Source organism: Akanthomyces muscarius, chromosome 3, assembly GCF_028009165.1.
Source record: "Akanthomyces muscarius strain Ve6 chromosome 3, whole genome shotgun sequence".
Classification (NCBI taxonomy): Eukaryota; Fungi; Ascomycota; class Sordariomycetes; order Hypocreales; family Cordycipitaceae; genus Akanthomyces; species Akanthomyces muscarius.
The window spans coordinates 4,080,426-4,101,896 of record NC_079243.1 but is presented as its reverse complement, the minus strand read 5'-3'; the positions used below and the strand labels follow the sequence as shown (position 1 = coordinate 4,101,896).

Here is a 21,471-nt window from a genome sequence, read left to right as displayed (position 1 = left end):
ATTCGTTAGGCCAAAGTAAGTTTCCACAAGAGAATGAGAGACTCCACCCGAACAACAGACGGCCCTAGACAGGTGTGGGCTTGAAAAAAACAAGACAAAAGGTGTCATTGTTCGGAGTACGGATACTGAGTAGGTCAGGGCGGGCGGCCGACGAACGTTTGGTGGCGCCGCCTCCTGGCTCGGTCTTGGCCCCCACGGTCGTAGCGATGGCTGTCAAACTAAACCGCCCGAATTCAAGCATGAGAACAGATGGAAGAAGATGAAAAGAGCAGAGATTTTAAAATCGGGAATGTATTATTTCGTTCAATTGATAGGGGAGAGCGGTAAAAATGGCGCCCGCTTAAAACCCCTGGTCTGGGTCTACATCGCTCGATCCCTCTACTGGTGTGCTGTCTGCTGTCTCTTCATATTACACGGGCAGTGCATGCACGCACCACACACTAACTTTACTGGCAGTCCAGGCATGGGTCCTCTTTCGCTTGGGCCAAAAAAAAAGAAGACGATCCAAACCTGGCTGAGAATCCTCCGGGTACTGGTAGCAGTGCGGCTGCTTCTGTGTACATTAATCAAGGCACCCTTGTCGCGATGGCCGAACACTACTGAGTACAAGCTTGAACCCCCCAAGACTAGACAGCTTGCACACCCTCTTGCGCTATTCGCAATTCATATTAGCTCTGGCTTTTGCTAGTCCAACTCGCAGCTCATCCTAGTCTTCTCTTGCTGAACAAAGATAAGGTCCATCTACACATCTCGCCTCGTCCTGCCAATCTGCCCTGTCATATACTCATCTTGCACTTGCATGTCTTTTTGGCAGTGTCCATCCATTGGCCTTTAACTACGACCTTTTCTTCTTCTGAAAACCAAAGGCACTTGGTAGACACTCGACGGTGTGCATTCTCACCTTTTCTTCTTTCGCTCGCCCACATTCCCGGCGCTCTCTCGCAGGAGACAGCAGAGCCAGCAGTCATGAGCACACCACCCCAGAACCCATTCGCCAGCCCGGCCAACAGCCAACGCGGCCACCACAGAGAACAGGGCTCGTCCAGCTCAACACCATGGCAGCGCTCGCCGCGACACTCGGGCGACGGCGGCCCCGGCACCTACACGCCGTACACCTACAACAGCGTCGCCCACGGCGCCGCAACGCCAGTCCCGGCCCCCAAGCGCAAGTTCAAGAGCTACCGTCTGCGCGAGGACTACCCCAAGCCGTGGCTCGAGGACAAGGACATGAAGAAGACGCGATGGAACAACATCATCATCGGCAGCCTGATCCTGCTTGGCTTCGCCGGCGCCGGCGTCGTCGCCTTTTTCATGTCCAAGCCCTACGTGCAAAAGGATGTAAGTCAACTCCCCCCACTCACACTCGCCAATACTTGTACTGACCCGTTGTTTAGTACTGCCTCATGTACGAGGACAACTTCCAGACACTCGACAAGAGCGTCTGGACGCACGAGGTGCAGCTCGACGGCTTCGGCAACCACGCCTTTGACTGGACCACGACCGACGAGCGCAACTCGTACGTCGACGGCCAGGGGCTGCACATTGTGCCGACGCTCACCACCGAGACGACGCCCATCACCGCCGACGAGCTGTACGCCAACTACACGCTCAGCCTCGACGCCGACAAGTCGTGCACCGGCGCCTTCAACTCGTCGGCGTGCGTGCTGCGCTCCAACCCGGAAAAGGGCACCTTTATCCCGCCCGTGCGCTCCGCGCGCCTCACGACCAAGGGCACCAAGAGCATCCGCTACGGCATGGTCGAGGTCGTCGCCAAGATGCCAAAGGGCGACTGGCTCTGGCCCGCCATCTGGATGATGCCCGAGAGCGACGTCTACGGCGCGTGGCCGCGCTCCGGCGAGATTGACATTGCCGAGTCGCGCGGCAACGGCGCCGACTACAGCGAGGGCGGACGCGACTGGTACTACGGCACGCTGCACTGGGGGCCCACGCCGCAGACCGACACGTACTGGAAGACGACGCTCGCCAAGAAGATCCGCCGCGGCACCTACTCGGACAAGTTTCACACCTACGGCATCCAGTGGACGCCCAACTACATTTACTTTTACATTGACTCCAAGATTCACCAGATTCTGTTTGTCGGGTTCAAGAAGAGCGAGGACCTCTACGACAAGGGCGAGTTTGCCAAGCAAAAGTCGGAAAACGACACGCTGCTCGACAACCCCTGGAGCGTCTCCAACTCGACGACGGGCAACGCGCCGTTTGACCAGTCGTTTTACCTCATTCTGAACGTGGCCGTGGGCGGCACCAACGGCTTCTTCCTGGACAATGTCGGGGACAAGCCCTGGGTCAACGGCGCGACCAACGCGCGGTGGTCGTTTTGGGACGCCCGCGACAAGTGGCTGCCGACGTGGGGGGAGGGCGACCAGCGCGGCATGACGGTGCGCTCGGTCAAGATGTGGCAGCTCGGTGCCTGTGGCTCGAAGCAGGAGCTGTAGAATCGTCTTCCGAGACGTATTTTGTTTATAGGAGATGTGTTTGATGGCAACTTTACGCAGGGTTGGTTTATAGACGGGCATGTGAGATTTTACTTAATATGGGGGGGATTTATCATGAGCATTCACGAATGAGTTTGGAATAGACTACAGAACAGATTCATGTTCCTGACGCTTTGGCGACGAATATTTTCTTATACTTGCTGTCCGAACATTTGGAGATTTTCCCGTGAGCACCACGCTGTGAGTAACTGAAGACTATTCGCAGACTGTCCGATGATTCGGCGGTGCTACTCTGGACACTACGCTCCGAGCAACCGAAAACTATTACACAGACTATCTAAACACCTGGTGATGCTACTCTGGACATTGCGCTTCGATCCATTGAAAAATCTTTTGCGGACTGTCCGAATATTTGATGATACTACTACCCTGATTACTAGCATGTAAGCCAAGGTCTGCCTCCACTTAGCCCGACTGGCTGATGAGGTCTCGATAACAATGATCAGCGGCTTTTCTTTCTCAAGATCCACAGAGGTGAGTGGAAAGACCTGGCCCAGCGAGCTGGTTCATAGCTAGCGTCGATCTAAAATGCTTCCAGTGTGACTTGACCGAGGTGAAGCATGAAAAAAAAAAAACAAAAACATGCAACTGCCGGGCCGGGTGCAGAGGATAGGATGCAACACACCGGCGTACTAAATCTTACCTAGCCCCATAGATATCACCGTCTCTACAAATACACGCGATATCGGTTTTTTCAATCATCTCACGCTACCATGACTGGGTTTTCCAGATTGATCAGCAGCGGAGGAGGAACAAAGCCCGCTGACAGACCGGACTGTGGAACCGGACATTTTTTTCCTTCTTGCTGCTAGCGTTGGAACTTGCCCCTTTGGGACTCTCACCTGGAACTAAAATTAACACATGTACGGATACATGCCGCGGAACAGTTCGTGTGGCTGGCTGATCGTCGCCCATGACACTTGGGGGCGGAAAATTGGACAGAGCTGACAGGAATCGCGATGAAGCTGGAAAAAAAAAAAGAAGCCATCGTAATCTCGAAGAGAGTTGCGACTATTTTGTTAGATTTGGAGGTTGGAATCGGAGCTTGAGAAGCCGGAGCTATTGATGCTGGCTGCCGCAACACCCCTGACTACCTGAGCCTCATATTTAGCCTGCATATGCCACGCAGAGCTAGCCAGAGTAGTGGTAGGGTGATATGATGGAAGGATACAGTAGCTTGAGCAAATCCTGGCGGCCCGATGCAGGTGGCGCATACAGAGGTGCCCAGCACGTTGTGCTTTTTTTCTTGCCCGAGATTTTCTTGATGTTGCGCTGCATTAGAAGCTGGAAGCCCAGACTTGGCTTTTATGCACTGCAACCACGCGTGGAGGAGGCTCCGCTCGCCACGCCTCCTGATGGATGTTGAAGACACCTTGGCTAGATTATCTCCTGTACTTGTTTCTGTGTGCTCTTTCTGTAAGCAATGTCTTAGACTTGGATGGGCGGCGCTCACCGCACCACGTGTGCAGGTCTCTGGGCTGCTGCGCGAAGGCGAGCACCATGTCCACCCCCCTGTTCGCCCTGTATTAGCCGAACCGATGTAGTGAGAAGAGATAACGACATCTCGAAACTACTGATTCCTCATTATCCATGTACAAGACGTGGCGATAATATTGACAAGCTCCCGCTACAACGTCTTGGCAGCTGGTGCAGCACCTTTGGCGAGCGACAGAATAATTACCGATGTGAACACTTGGCTTGCCATGCTGTGGCACATGGATGGGGGAGCAGCTGAAGTAAACGCTCACCTCTTATCACAGCTGAAGTGAAGCGACATGTAAAAGCCAGCCGTACAATCGGGGAAAAGCTGCCGAGCGCCGTGTCTCACGGCAAACCGGCGTGAATGGAAGCTATTTTCAGATACGTTGAGGCTGAGCCGCAGAGGCTAGACCTCCCATATAACCAAACAGGTAGGCTGGCGTTTTGCGTCGCTCAGTATCGTACCAGCATTTCCCCCATGTCCTGTTGTGCTGATGCAGACGGGCTTGGGAGGGGTGAACGCTGGGGGGTGGTCAAACACACACAGGGGTTCTGGCTGAGACGATTGGCAAAGGAATTCGCGTCCCCCCTGTCGAAAAGCACTCATTCAGCAAATCAATAGGCGGCTGTTGCCGTCGCGATCTACCAGCACCAATAGTGGCCCGCTGGCTATTGCTTGTCAATGCATCTCTTCTGCGGTTCGCATCGTGGACTGTGCGTCGGCGGACAGACCAGCTTCAAGCCGCTGCGCGTCATCAGCCTCATCGTGAGGGAAAAAAAGCCATTGCGAGCGACGGGCTTTCATCCAGACAAAGCCACCCGAGCCGCCGCTGACAAGAACGCCGCCAAACGACCGGGTTCATGATAACGCCGTTGGCAAGCACAGGCGGCCAGTGATCCGGGCTGCACTAACTAGCGTTAGGGCGTAGCGGCAGATGCTTCGGTTACAAACTGTTGAGAGAACATTTTGCCCTTTTGTTCACCGACGTCGAACCAGTTGATCAGGAAGCTATCGTCCGAGGAGACAAGCTCTTCCATGCTACTGGCGTCGGCATAAATTCAGCTGTAGTGATGGGATCCGAGATTTGTAGGACAGGAGCCCGACTAAAGGACAAGTGTAGCTTGCATAATGTGCTGCGGGTACCTGCCTCTACTATGAGAGTCCCCGCTCACGGCTAGGTACCGAAGGCCTGACCTGACAGTTCGGCATCGCCAGCTGTCGAGAGAACTCTTTTCCGCACCTACCACATTTTAGCACCACACACCACGGCAGAGCAACAAAAAAGTCCGCCAGCCATGATCCCAGCGACCCGGATCGGCATCCACAGCCTAGCGTCTTCTTGTTGACAAAATCAAAATAGTACCGCCAGAAGAGGAAAAGAGAAGGGGAGAAAGAAACACCAAGTGGCCCAGCACGACGGCGCTCGCGTTTGCTGGCCATCGCCCTGAGTATTGAGCACGCAGCACGCAAGGCTAGCCCATCTGCAATTCCAAATGGATCCGGTCCATCAGCAAGTCAGCAAGTCTAATCAGGTCTAATCAGGTCTAATCAGGGCGCACGCAGGCAGCACAGCACGCTCTGTGCGGCAGCCGGCGACCTCTGAGCTTGTGTGGTCCGTCACAGACACCGGCTCCCTCCCCCTTCCCGCCCCAACGTCTGTCTGTGGGCATAACTGCAGCACGGCTGTTTTGCGCTTGGGTGCTGTGCGTCTCTGTTTCGAGCCGCTCCATCCAACGGTCATCCGCCACGGCTGAATTTAAATTAACAAGTTTACATTTTGTTGCAGGTGTGTGTTGTGCGTGTCGCAGTCATGAAAAGAGGCTGAACGGAACGGCTCCCCAAACGCCTCAATCTGCAGCCACACACGAACGCCATCGGATGCAGCCGATCCAGCACACCAAACCATGAGACAAACAAAATAATGCTGGGGTTCACGAACGTGCTCGGCTCGGACACCAGAGGCCAACTACAAGCTCAACCGAAAGACGTTTTGTTCACGGCCTGACGCAGCGGTCCACTGCGCATTATTTCAAATTTTCTTGCGTCGTCCGAGCTTGGCTAGGGGATTGAAACAAGCAAGGAAAGTCAAAAGCTTACCTCAAAATAACACTTCTGGTGGCGTTTGACTTTTCTCCGCGCTCAGCGCAGCGACGTCCACCACTCCACTCGCTTAGTTATCCCGCTTTTTGTCTTTTGCATGAGACGCAAGAACAATGGCCCCCATTCGGCAGGCACTTTTTAAAGCCCGTTCTGTAAGTGTTGAAGCCTCCCAGGCAGCATGTATTTACTACCTCACTCAGCCTCAGGATAACGGATGCAGATACCGGAAGCTATTGGCCAGCACAAACGGTGATGTCGGTCCGCGGGATTTCTTTTTCTTGCGCGACAACACGTTAGTTATCCTGGCTTCGCTAGAGGCGGGCTGTCGCACCTCGGCGATATGAAGCGGCCATTGTTCTCTCCACGCCAAGCCAAGCCAGGTTCCTGGACCAGTCCAAATCCTGCCTACTGTAGAAGACAGAGCACCAGGGCTGAGGTCCGCTCTGCTGCTAAATAATAACGTTACCCACGGTGCCACGGATACAATGTGCTCCGTACACGTTCCTCGGTCGGCGACCCACACGGACCTCGATCAAGCCTAGCATTCTGGATGTAACTATGTGCTCTTCTGCTCAGTAGACGCATGTACTCGACTTGTACCTTCGGTTACAGCCCAAGCTCGCACACCCTCGGCCACACCCCATCCCCTGTCGACACGCCCCGACGGCTTGTTTGTCCGTGATGAATTGACTGGCCTCGTCCGCTCAGTCCTGAAGATGCTGACGACCTTGCATTAGGCTGTTCAACTCGGTTTAGTCGCTATCGGGCCCCTCTGAAGCCTGGACGCCCTAATTGCTAGTCTGCTGTAGTTAGTCCAGCAAGAAGACAAAATCGCTGCTAGTCCTGGTTCTATCTGCCATTCTCTCTCGACGCTTTAACTGCACCTTTGCTGTCTACCTACTTGACCATTGTACAATCTTTTCTGTGACCTCCTTCATTTGTTGATAAAGCCGTCCGATCTCTCTCCAAGACAATATTTGATTGCCACATGCTGCCCACTTAAGAGGATCAACTACACGCTCGCTACATATCAAGTTGCTCTCTCTCAGATCAAGCAACGCAGCCTGAGCCAGCAGGCATTTAATCTCAACCCGCATCATACCCTGCGGGCTTCGATATCCGACAAGGAGGCTCTCTAGCCTTCCTTGAATCTTCACAAGATGGTGCAACAAACATCTCATAGCACCGGCCTGGGTCTGGGCGAGCCCACCCAGCTGTCGCAGTCGCGACGCCCAAGCCATGCTCGCTCTGTCGCTTCGATGCGCTCGTCAAACTCACACAGCGACAATGGCAACAGGACAGGCCAATCGACGCCTTCGCGACTCCAGTACTCGGATGATTTCCGCTACCGAACGGTCAGTTGGAATCGAGACGACAATCAAAACGTAACGTGGAAAAACTAACGAAATTTGTAGATGGCCACATATATCTACAACCGCATCATGGTCAGCGGCTGGATTCACCCTGACTCGGCCCACGACCCAGACAACATCCACGGTGTGCTCATTCGCCGCGCACGAGGACAGTACCTCTCCGTTCCGGAGCCTGTCCACCCTGTTCTCCACGATGCAGTTAGCCGCATGAACTTGGCTGTTGCCATCACGATCCGTCCTCGCCTGTTGGAGGGTATAATGTTGGTTTTGACAGAGGGCCAAACCGAGCTCCGCTTCAAGGACGGCTCGCAGCTGCAGGTCATCGACTCTCTGCACCACGCACATCCCACCACTGTCAAGAAGTATCAGTATGCCTGTATCTGCCAGCAGGAGCGCATGCTGCTCGTCTGGCACGACGACATCTCGCATGTCCTCAGCCACGCTGCAAATCTTGAAGAGAAGCTTCTTACTATGGTATGCAACCTTGTCTCACATGTTTGAACAAATGATGCTAATTTTGTTCTAGATTTGGGGATCTGGCAAGGTGGCCAACAATGTGCTGTCCTCGCCCTTCCGCACGCCTTCTATCCTGTCAGGCAACATTCCTAGCGGCTACAACACGCCTGCCGCTGGCATCAATGAAAAAGCTGCGTACATCACCGAGGCTGACGAGGCCGAGGGCGATGAGGAAATTGCCGCTGAGAAGGAAAAGGCCATGGAGCGCCCCGAGTCTTTGAAGCGGCCCGTCATGCGCACTTCTGCCGTCTTCATCGGCCTCGCCATGGCACTCACCATTGTCCTGCTCGTAGGCGTCTACATCGGGCGACTGGTTAGCGAGTGTCTGCTTGACGGGTACTGGGTCCGCATGGCGCTCGTTATCCCCATTCCCCTGCTGGCATGTGTCAGCCTCTTCTTCTTCCAGATTGTCTTTTCCGACATCTTCCAGATGCTAGGCCCCATTGGCGGCAACACGACCAACTCGCGCTACTTTTCGTGCCACAAGCCTAGCCTGGAGCGCGCCTACATGGAAGGCATGGAGCTCCCCAAGATAACCATTCAGATGCCCGTCTACAAGGAGGGCATGGAGTCGGTCATCATTCCCACCATTCGCAGTTTGCAGCAGGCCGTCTCCTACTACGAGTCGCACGGCGGCACGGCCACCATCATGATCAACGATGATGGCCTGCGCGCCGGTCTGTCCGAGGCGCAGGTCCGCCAGCGTCAGGAATACTACCACAACAACAACATTGGCTGGGTTGCGCGCCCGCGCCACAATGGCGACGAAGGCTACGTCCGCAAGGGCAAGTTCAAAAAGGCCTCCAACATGAACTTTGCCCTCAACTTCTCGCAGCGCGTCGAGCGCCGCATGCAGGAGATGATGGACACCCGCGTCGCCGCCATGGGCACGGACATGATTGACGAGGCCGAGGAGGAGGAAATGTACAACGCTGCCCTGGCCCAGCTCCTCGACGAGGAGCCTCTTGCCTGGGCCGAGGGCGACATTCGCATCGGCGAGGTCATCCTCCTCGTCGACTCTGACACCCGCGTGCCTATCGACTGCCTCCTCTTCGGCGCCGCCGAGATGTACCTCTCGCCCGAGGTCGCCATTGTGCAGCACTCGACCGGCGTCATGCAGGTCACCCGCGACTACTTTGAGAACGGCATCACCTACTTTACCAACCTCGTCTACTCGTCGATCCGCTTCTCCATCGGCGCCGGCGAGGTCGCGCCGTTTGTCGGCCACAACGCCTTTCTCCGTTGGCGCGCCGTCCAGGACGTCGGCCGGCCGGAGCAGGACGGCGCGTACACGGCATACTGGTCCGAGAGCCACGTCTCCGAGGACTTTGACATTGCCCTGCGCCTGCAGATGGAGGGCAGCGTGATCCGCATCGCGTCGTACCATAACGACGAGTTCAAGGAGGGCGTGTCGCTGACCATTTACGACGAGATTATGCGCTGGCAAAAGTACGCCTACGGCGTCTCGGAGATGATCTTCCACCCGCTGCACCGCTGGATCTACCGCGGGCCCTTTACTCCTCTCTTCTACACGTTTCTCTTCTCCAACATCATGTGGTCGTCGAAAATCTCCATCATGTCGTACATGTGCTCGTACTTTGCCCTCGGCTCCGCCCTCTTCCTCACCTGCCTCAACTACTTCCTCATCGGCTGGATCCGCGACGAGCTCGCCAGCAGCTACCTGACGTCGTGGAACGTCTTCCTCTCGCTCGTCGTCGTCTTCAACGGCGCGGGCCCCATTGCCCTCGCCATCCTGCGCTACCGCACCGGCGAGCGCGGCCTCGTCGGCGCCCTCTTTGAGAACTACAAGTGGATGCCGCTCATGACCGTCTTCTTCGGCGGCATCTCCTACCACATCACCGTCTCCCTGCTCGCGCACCTCTTCCACGTCGATATGCAGTGGGGGTCCACGTCCAAGGAAAAGGTCGACTCCAACTTCTTCCAGGAGGTGCCGCGCATCTTCAAGACGTTTTGGACCATGTACGTCTTCATCACAATCATGGTGGTGGCCATGGTGTACCTCGGCGCCTTTGCGCCCCCGGACTGGGCCATCAAGGACTTTTCGGCCATTGTGCCCCTGGCCCTCAACTTGTCGTTTCACGCGCTGGTGCCGTTTGTGCTGAACCCCAGCTTGATGGTCTTTGCCTACTAAGCAAGACGATTGAACAAGAGCTGAGAAGAATAGGGATTTGAAAAATAATGCGTAATTAATAAGGATTGTATTTGGCAATGGGATTTGCTTTTGCTTTCTGCGTAATACCATAGATGAGCTGGGTTATCACACCTGGGCCTACGATGATGCATTTGGAACGGATACAGGTTTTTGGTCATATAGAATACGCTGCACATACTAGAACCACGATATGTTCACTGGTAGATACGAGCGAGTTGAATCCAACAAAGTAAAATTGACCGACGAGTATAAACTGCCTGTTCATAAAAGTACCGCCCCGTTCATTTTCACACCGCCAGACATGCCCACAATGCGCCAAAAGAATAGCTTAAATTCATGATGCAATTCTTTTTTAAAACCGTATAAACCATAAGGAAAGTCATGAAAAAATCTAGTCATCGTCCACGTTCAATGTACGGTGCGACTTCTTGCCCTTGCCGTTGCTTTGGCCCCCCTTGAAATGCTTCTTGCTGGTCGCCTTGGCCAGCTCCTTGGGGTCCAGCCCGTTCTCGAGCGCGTAAGCCGTGCGCGCCTTGCGGCCCGTCAGGGCCTTGCCCGACTCGAGCGCGCCTTGCTCCGTGTACTTGTAGTTGAAGGGCTGGGTGACGTGGCCGCCGGCGCTCTTGGCGCCGAAGAAACCCTTGTCGAGCTTCCGCGTCTTGGGTCCCACGGCGGGCGGCGGCTGAATCGAGACCATGTCCGAGGCACCGGCGACGGATGCGCCATCTGCCAGCGGATCATCCGCGAGGGAGAGCTGCTCCGCAGCGGCGGCGAGCGCAGCGCGGCGCTTCTCGGGCAGATGCTCCTCGTCGTAGAGCTCCTCGTTGAACTCGTTGGCGTCTTCGATGCCCGGGGGCGGCGAGACGAAGAGAAGCTTGCCGTTGACGTAGTCCTTGAGGACGTAGCGCGCGGCGCGGGACTGGTCGGGCTGGCCGAGGCCGGACGTCTTGAAGCCGCGCGCGGCGGCGTAGGCGCGGAGCAGCTCCTCGGCCGTGGGCACGCCGGTGCCGCCCTCATCCATGGAGCGGATCTTGATGCGGATGCCGTAGACGGCCTCGAGGAAGCGGTGCGGCACGCGCTGCGTGACGAGCCCGACGGGGCCCGTGAACTCGCGCATCTGGTCGATGGGCAGGATGCCGTTGCAGACCAGGTCCGCCTTGGTCGAGGCAAAGTTGGGGAACACGAGACCGGGGCAATCGCACAGGATGACGCGGTCCGAGAGGTGAATCGTCTGGAAGTGCTTGGTCTTGCCGGGCGTCGACGAGACGGACACCTTTGTCGCGCCGATGAGGGCGTTGATGGTCGACGACTTGCCGACGTTGGGGTAGCCGACGAGGCCGACTTGCAGCTTGGTCTCGGCGGCGGCGTCGGCGGGCTTGTAGCGGAGAAACATCTCCTCGAGCTCGTCGACGTCCATAATCTCGGTTTCGTCGGTTTCCACACTCGCGCCACCAGCGCCCTCCTCGCCCGACTCTTCCTCGGAGTCTTCGTCCTCTGACGACTCCGGCTCGGCCGCGCGACGCTTGCCAGCAGTTTTTGCAGTCTGCGCAGTCTCCTCCTCACTATCGTCCTCTTCCTCCCTGTCGCGCGCCTCATTCATCTCCTTGGCGAGGTGAGCCGAGAAGAATCTAAAAGCGATGCCGGCCTTCTTCAGGTGCTGAGCCCAGGCGTGGCGTTGCTTCGGTGTCATCATATCGGCCTTGTTGATGAGGAGCAAGTTCTCCTTCTTGGGGTCAACAGCCTTGACGTAGTTTTCCAAATCCTCGGATCGGAAGAGCAGAGGGTTACGGGCGTCGACAATCTGCACAATAAGATCGGAACGCTCGATAACACGCCATAATTGTCTCCAGACCTCCAGATTTCTTTCAAAGGGTGTCATCAACAGATCGTTATTTTCTTGCAGCTCGGCCAGCCCTCGTCTCCAGTCGAGAAACGAGTTACGCTCTTGGAGATCCAGCTGCTGTGGTGTCGTCGAGGCGTCCCACTTTGGTCGTCGGGGGACCGTCAGTCTATCCCTGTGCTTCTTGTGCTTGCCCAGAACGGCGCGCTCCTCGGTCGCGGACAACAGGTATGGGTTCTTTTGGTCGGTATGGATAATCTTGACGTTGTTGGTCTTTTCGGCGGTAAAGTCGGTGTTGGCCAGCTCGGCGGTCGACAGGAATTCGTCCATGGCGCTCTGCTCCGTGACGGAGCGCATCTTGACCCAGGCGGCATCCTGCTTCTCGTTGACGAGGTACTGCTCGCCAGTGGCATGGTGCGTTCGCGCAACGGCGCCGGCCTTCTTTCTATCGGAACCCTTGCCCTTGCCGAAGCGATCGTTCATCAAGGCATTGCCCAACCCCACACTCTGCTTCGACTTTGCCAGAACCATCTTAGGCGATTCGTCTGGCAGTTATGGTATGAAAAATGGAAACCTGACGATATCAGAATCGATACGGGCCTTTAGAAAGACGAACCTGTATCTTTAAAAAGTGGCTTGTGGTAAGAGGAAGACGATGGTGGGCTGGCTGAATAATTCGAGTCACCGAGGGGCAAATTTTCTACGATAGCGGGGCATTTCGCTATTCGTACTGTTTTTCGCAGAATTTTACGCGGGGTCGACACAGTGCTATCGGACCCCAACACTGTAGGCCGACTCGTAATTTTTGTCAGTCAACCTTGTTGGATCTGGTGCACAGGATTTTCGAACGTTGCAAATTATAGATACCCTGTCCAAAATGCCCAAAGGAAAGTGGATGTAAGTCGCAAATTCTTGGCGTATATACTCGCATGATTTTAACAGGTATTTAGCGACAAGAAGAGTGCCCAGCACTTTACGCTGGTACATCGCCCGCAAAATGATCCCCTCATCTACGACGAGAGCGCGCCGTCGATGGTGCTGAACCCGACCGAAGGCAGCAAAACTGCGGGCAAGGGAAAGAATCTCGGCGATTTGGCCTCTGAGCTTGGCTCCGACGCCGAACACATACGCGCCAACGAAGGCGAGGCCGCCAACTACGGCGTATACTACGACGACTCCGAGTACGATTACATGCAACATTTGCGAGACCTTAACTCTGGCGGCGGCAATGTCGTCTTTGTCGAAGCCAAGGCTGCAGGAAATGCTGGCAAAGGCAAGCAGACGCAGTCCCTCGAAGACGCGCTGAAACAAATGGACTTGGAACACAAGGCAGAGGACGTTATGGACCCGGATATGCTACCAACCAAGGACCTTCCGCGCATGTCATATGAACAGCAGCAGGATGTCCCCGACGCCATTGCTGGATTCCAGCCAGACATGGACCCTAGACTACGAGAAGTTCTTGAGGCACTAGAGGACGATGCTTTTATTGACGACGAGGACGACAACGTCTTCGACCAACTGGCCAAGGATGGATACGAAATCGACGAATACGATTTTGAGGATAATCAGTTTGATGATGACGAGGGCTGGGAGTCGGATCATACCGCAAAGCCGAACAAAGAGTACAAAGATGACGAGGTACCACAGCTGGTGGCAGTCGGAGAACAGCCCGAAGAAGGGCCCTCGCAAGACTGGATGGAGGATTTCAAAAAGTTTAAAAAGGAGCAAAAGACCGGCGGCCCTCCCAAAGCCCCCGGCGCACCCTCTCAGTCCGAGCTACAGTCCACATGGACCACAACCACAAACGGCGGGCGCAAGAAGAAGAGAAAGGGCGCGCTCACGGTCGCTTCTGGTTTCTCCATGACATCTTCCTCGCTGGTACGCACGGAGCAGCTCTCTTTCCTGGATGCGCGTTTCGACAAGATTGAAGAAAAATACAACGAAGAGTTTGACGACATGGGCTCCGTGTCGGCAATTTCGACGGCGTCGAGTGTCACGGGCCCGGTTCGCAACGACTTTGATAACATCATGGACGAGTTCCTCGGAAACTATGGTGGCAAGCCCGGCAAGCGAACGTCCAAGAAGTCGAAAGTGCAGACAGGTCTGGAGCAGCTCGAGGAAATCCGCAGAGAGCTGGGACCTGCACGAATAAAGGGAAGGCGGTAAACTAGATGCACATACGAACGAGTACCCATGACACAACATCCCGCCCACGCACAATTGTGATACTTGAACCGTAATGGATTCCTGTTCGCCAATCCGTATCACAATGAATCAATATATTGATTTCGTTTTGTTTGCGCATGAGGTGCGACGTTGCACCGTCGAAGATAGAGCGTCACGTGAGGCTCTGGCCTAGAATATATACAGTGGGCTGGGTATCGATGTTTTTAGTGGGTAGCTTCTGGCGCCTCCATTAACCGCGATCAACCATCACGAGTTCCCAGCCATCTCATGCCAACGCAGTAGCAGGACCTTTGGAATCTCCTCTCCATGTGCAGGCGATTGCGTAGGTGAATGCGACGCCGGCTGCATCGTCGGCCAAATGTTTTCGCCATTTGGCACGTCGACGCAGAGCTCGACACCAGCCGCCTCCAACCCCTTCGCGCCAAAGACGAATCCTTTCGGCCAAGATGGCAGCGGCACCTCTGCTTTCGGAGCGAAACCGAAGTCCTCAAATCCATTTGCTCAGAACACGGCAAGCTCTAGCAGTGTCAACGGCGCGTCGAACCCCTTTGCTTCCACGCCGTTAGCGACAGCCGCCAATGAAGGCAAACAGACATCAAAGCCAGCATGGGGGCAGCAAACAAATGGGTCGCAGCCCTCCTCCAGCCCGTACGGCGGCAAGCCAGAGGTATTCACAAAACCCCAGGCTAAATTAACTTCAACACCTGCGCCGGCCTTTTCCAGCGCGCCAAAGGGAAATGGGGAGCTGCCCAGCTCGAACGATCCCCATGCCAGAAGAATCTACGAACAGCTGCGACAAGATGGCATAGCACCACCAGCATGGCCTTCGCAGCCGGGCGACCCTCAGCACAAAGCGCAAATGGCCAAATTCCGCGAACAATACGAAGACTATAGAAGCAAAGTGCGAGCTTCTCTCACCCGCGCAGGACTGATCGACGACCCTACGAAACGAAAGGCATTGCGAGAAGCCATCGACTTCAAAGGTATCTGTGAGGACATGTGCCCCGAGTACGAGAAAATCACGAGAATCACAGAGCTCGATATTCCGACACCGGAGAAAGACCCTCAAACGACGTTTGCGAGCACGACGCGCATGGTCAAAAAGCTAGCGCGCTCCGCTGCCGGCCAAGAAGCGCCTTTACCGATGGACGTCCTTTCTGTACCGACTTTGCGAAAAACGCTCGATTATCTCGTGGATGACTTGTTGCGTAACGATGAAAATCTGCCCACGTTGCACGGCTATCTCTGGGACCGAACACGTGCGATTCGACGGGATTTCACCTTCTTCTCAACACTCGGCGTCGAGGAAATGAAGATACAAGCATCTGTACTGGAAGACATTGCACGCTTCCACGTCACAGCCCTGCACTTGCTTTCTCAAAGCGGCAAAGCTCCCGAGGACTTTGTCGAGCAGCAAGAACTTGAGCAGCTGAGCAAAGCTCTTCTGACGTTACGCGACATATACGACGATTGTTACGCACAAGGCTCCCCTTGCGAAAACGAAGCCGAGTTTCGGGCATACTACGTGGTGTTTCATGCCAACGACCCCAATGTTCTTGAAATGGTGCAACGACAGTGGCGGCCGAGCTTATACGGAGATTGCGATGTCATCAGGACAGCGGTTTCGCTGGTCGAAGCCCTACAAAATACGTCGGATTTCCACGGCCCGCTCCTGGGTGGCCCGTCCCTCGCCGCGGGTGGTGCTCACCAAACCTATTTCCGCATTGTGCAAGACAAAACGGTTTCGTACACCATGGCTTGCTTTGCGGAATGCCATTTCCCACAGCTGCGTCGCTCTATCCTGGGGAGTATAAAGAGAGCCCTTGCACGGCCGAGAGAGCCGTCGCGCGATGTCACGGCAGCCGCCTTGAACAAGTATCTGCAATTCGATACGGTTCAACAAGCCATTGAGTTTGCTGAGCTTCATGATGTTGAGTTTCAGCCCAGCCAGCAGAACCCGGCAGATCGGAATCTAAGCTGCGCCGTGCTTTACAATTCTTCGACTTTGCCACATCCCCGACTCCAACATCAATTCTCGCAAGCGCTAGTGGAGGATAAGCGTGGTTCGCGGTCTCTGCCCGAAGTTGTACACAAAACTGTGTATGCTGATGCTGCTACTGCCGCGCATAAGGAGGCTTCGCTTGCGCAGGAGGGCAGCCTCTTCGTACAAGATGAACCTGCCAAGCCACCATCGATCATGCCCCCTCCACCTCTCCATAACCCGTTCGGGGGTTTTGGCCAACCGACAACAAACGGAGGTGCCCTGAGCAATCCCTTGACACAAGGTTCGAACAAAATTATACTCCAAAATTATCCAATAACTAACAAATCTCAGCACCGGCTGCAGCTGGCCAAGCCAAGTCAAATTTCTTCTCGCAAGAAATAAAGCCTGCATCAACAGCGCAACGTCCAACGCCACCATTTGGCATCCAAAACCCCAGTACAGCGGCTCCAACACCAAGCTTTGGAGTTACTGCGCAAAACAGCCCATTTGCCAAGGCTCTGCCTTTACAAACGTCGTCCAGTGAGCCGGCGACCAAGGAGACCCATCCTTTTGGTGACGGACAAACTGCCCCAGCTGCAAAGACTTCCTTCGGTCTCATTGGCTCCAACGCAGGCACTTCAGAGCCTCCGACTACGATATCTTCTACCACGCCGAGTGCTTCTTTGCCTGCCGTCTCTGGCTTCAAGCCAAAGGCCGCAGAGCCGCCGACTGGTGCATCTTCATCATCAACACCCCACAATGCTTTCTCTACTCCTGCTGCCCCCGCCTTCGGCGGATTTAATTTTGGGGCGCAAAAGGCTCCGACTGCAACGTCTGATACGATACAGAAGGCTCTGCCCGCTTTTTCCGGCTTCTCAGCGCAGCCTCAATCGACAGAAGCAGCCGAATCAGCAAAGAGCTTAACACCACCCGGCTCACCTGCGCTCACACAACCGGCATTCACAAAACCGCCGACAGAGTCAAATGTGCCGGTGCCCACGAGCAAATCAAACTCAGTGCTCCATTCATTTAGCCCTCCATCGAAGCCTCCAGCATTTCTTGGTAGTGCAGTCCCGCCTACTGTTGCCTCGCCTGCTACAGCTCCCCCAGTAGAGCTGCCAAAGCTCCCACAACCCAAACGCGATCGATTGCTAGACTTTACCAAATGGATTGTGGTCGGTGACGCTGGATTAATGGCCGAGTTTCAGCAGTTCTGGTTGAACGAACTGCTCGCGCCAGTTTTTCTGGACTGGCACCAAAAGGAGGAGGAGAAGCGCCGACACGAGGAAGAGACACGGGATAATGCCATTGCAGACAACTTCCGAAAGCGTTCCTTGTCCGTGCGATACTTTTACCGGTGGAAAACTCACGCAAGAGAAAAGCGACTGAAGTTCTTACGTCGGAGCGGACGGGATCAGCTTAGGAACTTCCATCGGGCTCGGCAAATGGCTTCAAGTATACCGCAAGCTATACCGAAGTCCAGACCCGAGGTACCGCCGATTCCCAAGGCGCATCGCGAGCAAGCCCTCATGGAGGGCTTCCGCAAGAGCCAAGTCAAGCAAGCCAGGAAGCGCAGCATCCCACCTCCAAACCGATCCTCCACCATGGATGTCAGCAAGGCTAGGGACTCTGCGGCCGCCATTGGGCGGCACTTTAATCTGTCCATGCCGCAAAGTGGCACGTCCTCTCCAACACGATCACGGTCAAGCTCCATGTCGAGAGGAGGCTCCAAGACTAGGGCGCTCCGAGAAGAACTTCTTGGTGACAGCACAGGACACTTTCGCCGCTCTCTGCCTTCCATTGCCTCTAGTGAAGAATCGAGGCCAGAAAGCGTGCGAAGCAGCAAAGTTTCGGAGCGATGGCGACTCAAAGCTATGGGCATCGTCCAGCTCCCTGACGGCACGGCAGTACCAGAGAGTCTCATGAATGATCGACGATTCAACCGGTCATCACAGAGAGCCTCTTCAATTACGAGTGTACCATCCCGGCGTCCTTCGATTACGAGTATGACGTCCCGACGCCCATCATTCACGAGTTTGGCATCCCGGCGCCCCTCGATTGGCAGCATTCCGCCGCTGCCTGCCTTTTTAGGCACCAATGACGGCGCGATTCCCTCGGCAGCAGTACTTGAGGATCATGTCGGCAACAAGAGGAAGCGCGTGAGCGAGGCGAGCACCGGATCGATGGAGGTGGACGACGGACCACCGTCAAACAACCACAAGCGCGTCATGAGCGATGTATCGACTAGGGATCTGGTCAACGAGCTGCGAGCCCTGCGAGAAGAAATGGAGGAGGGGACGCTGTGGTTCAGATCGCAAAACGAGCGCCTGCATGCTGAAATTTCGAGCAGAGACGGCACCCCGCTGGATGACAGCATGAGCGTGGCGTCTGGCAGTATTGTTTGAAAACTCGTCGGAGACTGTGCTTGCTGCTGGGATGTCTCTGCGGTTTGCATTCAGCAGGACTTGGTTTAAAACGGCGCTTTTATTCTTTCTTTTTCGTTTGTTTGGTTTTGCGGGACAGCGTGAAGCTTTTTTTAACACGGCAAGTAGAAAATACCCATGGAGGAAAGGATGGCCTACAATGGTACGAGGGAGGGTCTATCGTGTCTCGAACAGAGTGTGGCGACATCTGGCTCGTTGGAAAAGGACTGGGTTCGGGTCATGGGAAAGAAAAGCGAGGAAATACAGACATCATGAAACACCAATTTTGTATATACAAGACCACGTAGTAAATAGAACTCAGAGGGGGGAAGGGGGAGACTGGGTGATGATGATGGATAATTACAAATCTTTACGACTCGGTGTCGAGATGACGCCACCCCTCACTACTTTTTGGACTTGGACAAGTGATTGTTTGTAGCATTGGGCATAACGCTGGGTATAAAGGTGAATGGTATTAAAGAGCGACAGTTGCCATCGCGCCATCAGTGGATATATACAAGTTCAGAAGATTCTTTCTGAACACCTCTTCCCAGAATAGAACCTGGCCCCAGGCAAAAACAAGATAAAAACATCCCCCAAAGAACGCCTCCACTCCATCCTCAGCAACTCTACCGCTTCGGCGGCGGCGGAAACTTGGTTTGGAGCTGCCTCGCCGCCACCGGCGCATTCACGTCCGCCTTGCTCGCCTTGGACCGGAGCAGGCCTCCGCCACCACCGCCATGCGCACCGGTCTCCTCCCACGGCTGCTGCTTCACCAGCGGCGAGCTCGTGTGCGGCGAAAACGCCGCCGCCGGCACCATGCGCGGCGACGTTGGCGAGAACGCCGAGTTTTGCCCCGCGGCGAGGAACGGCGTCGCCGACGTTGTCGACGAGGGCGTCATGTAGCTGTCTGGGGAGTAGGGCATCGGCGACGTCATGGCTTTTTCGGGCCTGGCGAGGCCGCTCGACGTGTCAATGCTGGAGGGCTGCTGCTGCTGCTTGTGGGAAAAGTTCCTGACCGGGCCGGCGGGCGGGTGCGAGCGCAGCGCGTCAGTGTACGGCTGTTCCTCCTGGGCGGCGGCGGCGGCGGCGGCGGCGGCGGTGACGATGGGCATGCCCTTTTCGTCGACGCTGCTGCCGCCTCTGTGGTGGTGGAGGTTGACGGCCGTCGCCGTGTGCACCTCCACGGAGCCGTTGTCGTCGTACTCGCGGAACCCCCCGGCATACTGCATGTCCTGGCTGCTGCTGTTGTTGTTGCGGAAGCCAGGGCTGAAGGGGTTGACGTGCGTGGCGCACTGGAAGTCCATGGACGAGGCGCCGCGGAGGTGCCGCGAGGCGGCGTACTCGAGGGCCGACTTGTTATAGCGGTTCCGGCGCCGGCGGATGTGCAGGAAGACGCAGCCGCCGATGAGCAGGAGCCCGACGATGACGCTGACGACGATGATGGCGATGAGGGCGCCGGTGGAGAGGCCGGTTTTCTGGGTTTTGGGCGTCGAGTTGAGGTTGAGGATGCCAATGGTGCGGTTGGCGAAGAGGGTGTCGTTGAGGGCGATGTGGCCATGGGCCGTGGGACGCTGCTCGCAGCCCGCCTCCAGAGCGACAAAGTCTATATAAATGTCAGCATCAGATCCATGAGAGGATAGGAGGAAGGGGGGAGAGAACGTACAGTTGGTCACGTAGCCGTGCTCGGTGTCGGGACCCATGCAGTCGAGACACTTGCCAAAGGTGTCGCCAAAGGTCGAGCCGCCCTTGTAGCGGCAGTAGGCAAAGGAATCGGTGCCGGTGTTGTTGGCGAGGGTGTTGCTGACGGTGCTCTTGAGCGGACCGCAGGCCTCGCTCGTCATGCACGGGTAGGAGCCGATGCCGGTGCCGTTGGGGTATCCAAAGACGCAGTGCGCGAATGCATACTGAAGGTTGTCTAGTTTCGCTCAGGTCAGCTTTGCCCAAGAAGTCGACGGACGTGGGGAGAGAGAAGCTTACACATGAACCAGGCCTGGTCGTTTTGGGAGCCTTGCGAGTAGGTGCTGTTTTGCAGGCAGTTCATGCAGCCCTGGAACCTTTGGCCCTTTTCGCCCGCATAGTCCCTGTTGGAGCAGACGATATCATCCTCGTGGATATTCGGCGTGCTGGGATCCGCAGAGCCAGCGGGATCGAGACAGAGCGACGCGCAGGGCGAGTCGGGCGTGACTTGCAGCGCTGTGGTGATGGTCGTTGATGACAGGAGGGCGGCCAGGAGCAAGGCCCAGCTCTTCACTGTGCCGAGGGGCATTGTGTATTTCTCAAACGCGCACACGCACACCCAGCTGATGTGCTACTTTAAAGGTTTCTCAAGGTGAATAGAGTAATGACAAAAGTGTTCCAGCCACTTTGTTTTGTTGGGGTTCACAGATATACAATCAAGTACTCAGTACTCGTGAAAGGAAGCGAAGAAGGGGAACAGCACCGCTGTTTCTTGGATAGAATAAAGCCAGATCAGAGAAAACCAAGACTTCGAGAACAAGGGCATGGCGCCCGAGTTGGTAGTATATATCCTGCCGCAGTCCTACCACGCCGCCCCCAGCGGGTTGCGTGACAAGTCTCTGTGCTGACCTTTCCCGGGTTCCCGAGCCCGCCACACACCAAAAGCCCATTCTGCAGTCCGACTAATTTCTGCAGGCGCCCACTTTCCACCTCTCCCGCGTCGCATCGGGTGTGTACAATTACAATCCCGCCGCCAAATGCTGAAGTGTGGGCTGGGCAGTTCCTCTGCAACTGTGGGTATATTTCGTCTCTTGCCAGGATTGCAGACGGCGGTCTAGCCAAGAACAAGGCCGCGCCGATGAACGCCGCGCTGCTAGGACAGTGATGACTCTCCCGCGCCCATGCAAGCCATCAAG

General features: G+C 55.7%; 7 protein-coding genes across 7 annotated transcripts; 4 read left to right on the top strand and 3 right to left on the bottom strand.

The window, feature by feature from the left end:
- Nucleotides 1-966: 966 nt before the first annotated feature.
- LMH87_002737 (uncharacterized protein) lies at nucleotides 967-2,456 on the top strand (the record flags this gene model as incomplete). Its single annotated transcript, XM_056194240.1, has 2 exons — nucleotides 967-1,338; nucleotides 1,395-2,456. 2 exons carry the CDS (start codon nucleotides 967-969, stop codon nucleotides 2,454-2,456), a joined length of 1,434 nt encoding a protein of 477 aa, XP_056051199.1.
- Nucleotides 2,457-3,535: 1,079 nt separating this feature from the next.
- On the bottom strand, nucleotides 3,536-4,293 carry LMH87_002736 (uncharacterized protein; the record flags this gene model as incomplete). The annotated part of the gene is made up of 4 exons (XM_056194239.1): nucleotides 3,536-3,610; nucleotides 3,733-3,917; nucleotides 3,970-4,028; nucleotides 4,265-4,293. 4 exons carry the CDS (start codon nucleotides 4,291-4,293, stop codon nucleotides 3,536-3,538), a joined length of 348 nt encoding a protein of 115 aa, XP_056051198.1.
- Nucleotides 4,294-7,256: 2,963 nt separating this feature from the next.
- Nucleotides 7,257-10,137, top strand: LMH87_002735 (uncharacterized protein; the record flags this gene model as incomplete). Its single annotated transcript, XM_056194238.1, has 3 exons — nucleotides 7,257-7,451; nucleotides 7,512-7,943; nucleotides 7,996-10,137. 3 exons carry the CDS (start codon nucleotides 7,257-7,259, stop codon nucleotides 10,135-10,137), a joined length of 2,769 nt encoding a protein of 922 aa, XP_056051197.1.
- A 412-nt stretch (nucleotides 10,138-10,549) lies between these two features.
- On the bottom strand, nucleotides 10,550-12,529 carry LMH87_002734 (uncharacterized protein; the record flags this gene model as incomplete). Its single annotated transcript, XM_056194237.1, has 1 exon — nucleotides 10,550-12,529. The coding sequence occupies one exon, from the start codon at nucleotides 12,527-12,529 to the stop codon at nucleotides 10,550-10,552; it is 1,980 nt and encodes a 659-aa protein (XP_056051196.1).
- A 346-nt stretch (nucleotides 12,530-12,875) lies between these two features.
- On the top strand, nucleotides 12,876-14,167 carry LMH87_002733 (uncharacterized protein; the record flags this gene model as incomplete). The annotated part of the gene is made up of 2 exons (XM_056194236.1): nucleotides 12,876-12,895; nucleotides 12,949-14,167. The coding sequence occupies 2 exons, from the start codon at nucleotides 12,876-12,878 to the stop codon at nucleotides 14,165-14,167; spliced, it is 1,239 nt and encodes a 412-aa protein (XP_056051195.1).
- A 379-nt stretch (nucleotides 14,168-14,546) lies between these two features.
- LMH87_002732 (uncharacterized protein) lies at nucleotides 14,547-18,577 on the top strand (the record flags this gene model as incomplete). The annotated part of the gene is made up of 2 exons (XM_056194234.1): nucleotides 14,547-16,473; nucleotides 16,524-18,577. The coding sequence occupies 2 exons, from the start codon at nucleotides 14,547-14,549 to the stop codon at nucleotides 18,575-18,577; spliced, it is 3,981 nt and encodes a 1,326-aa protein (XP_056051194.1).
- Nucleotides 18,578-19,224: 647 nt separating this feature from the next.
- LMH87_002731 (uncharacterized protein) lies at nucleotides 19,225-20,864 on the bottom strand (the record flags this gene model as incomplete). The annotated part of the gene is made up of 3 exons (XM_056194233.1): nucleotides 19,225-20,201; nucleotides 20,262-20,513; nucleotides 20,576-20,864. 3 exons carry the CDS (start codon nucleotides 20,862-20,864, stop codon nucleotides 19,225-19,227), a joined length of 1,518 nt encoding a protein of 505 aa, XP_056051193.1.
- Nucleotides 20,865-21,471: the final 607 nt, after the last annotated feature.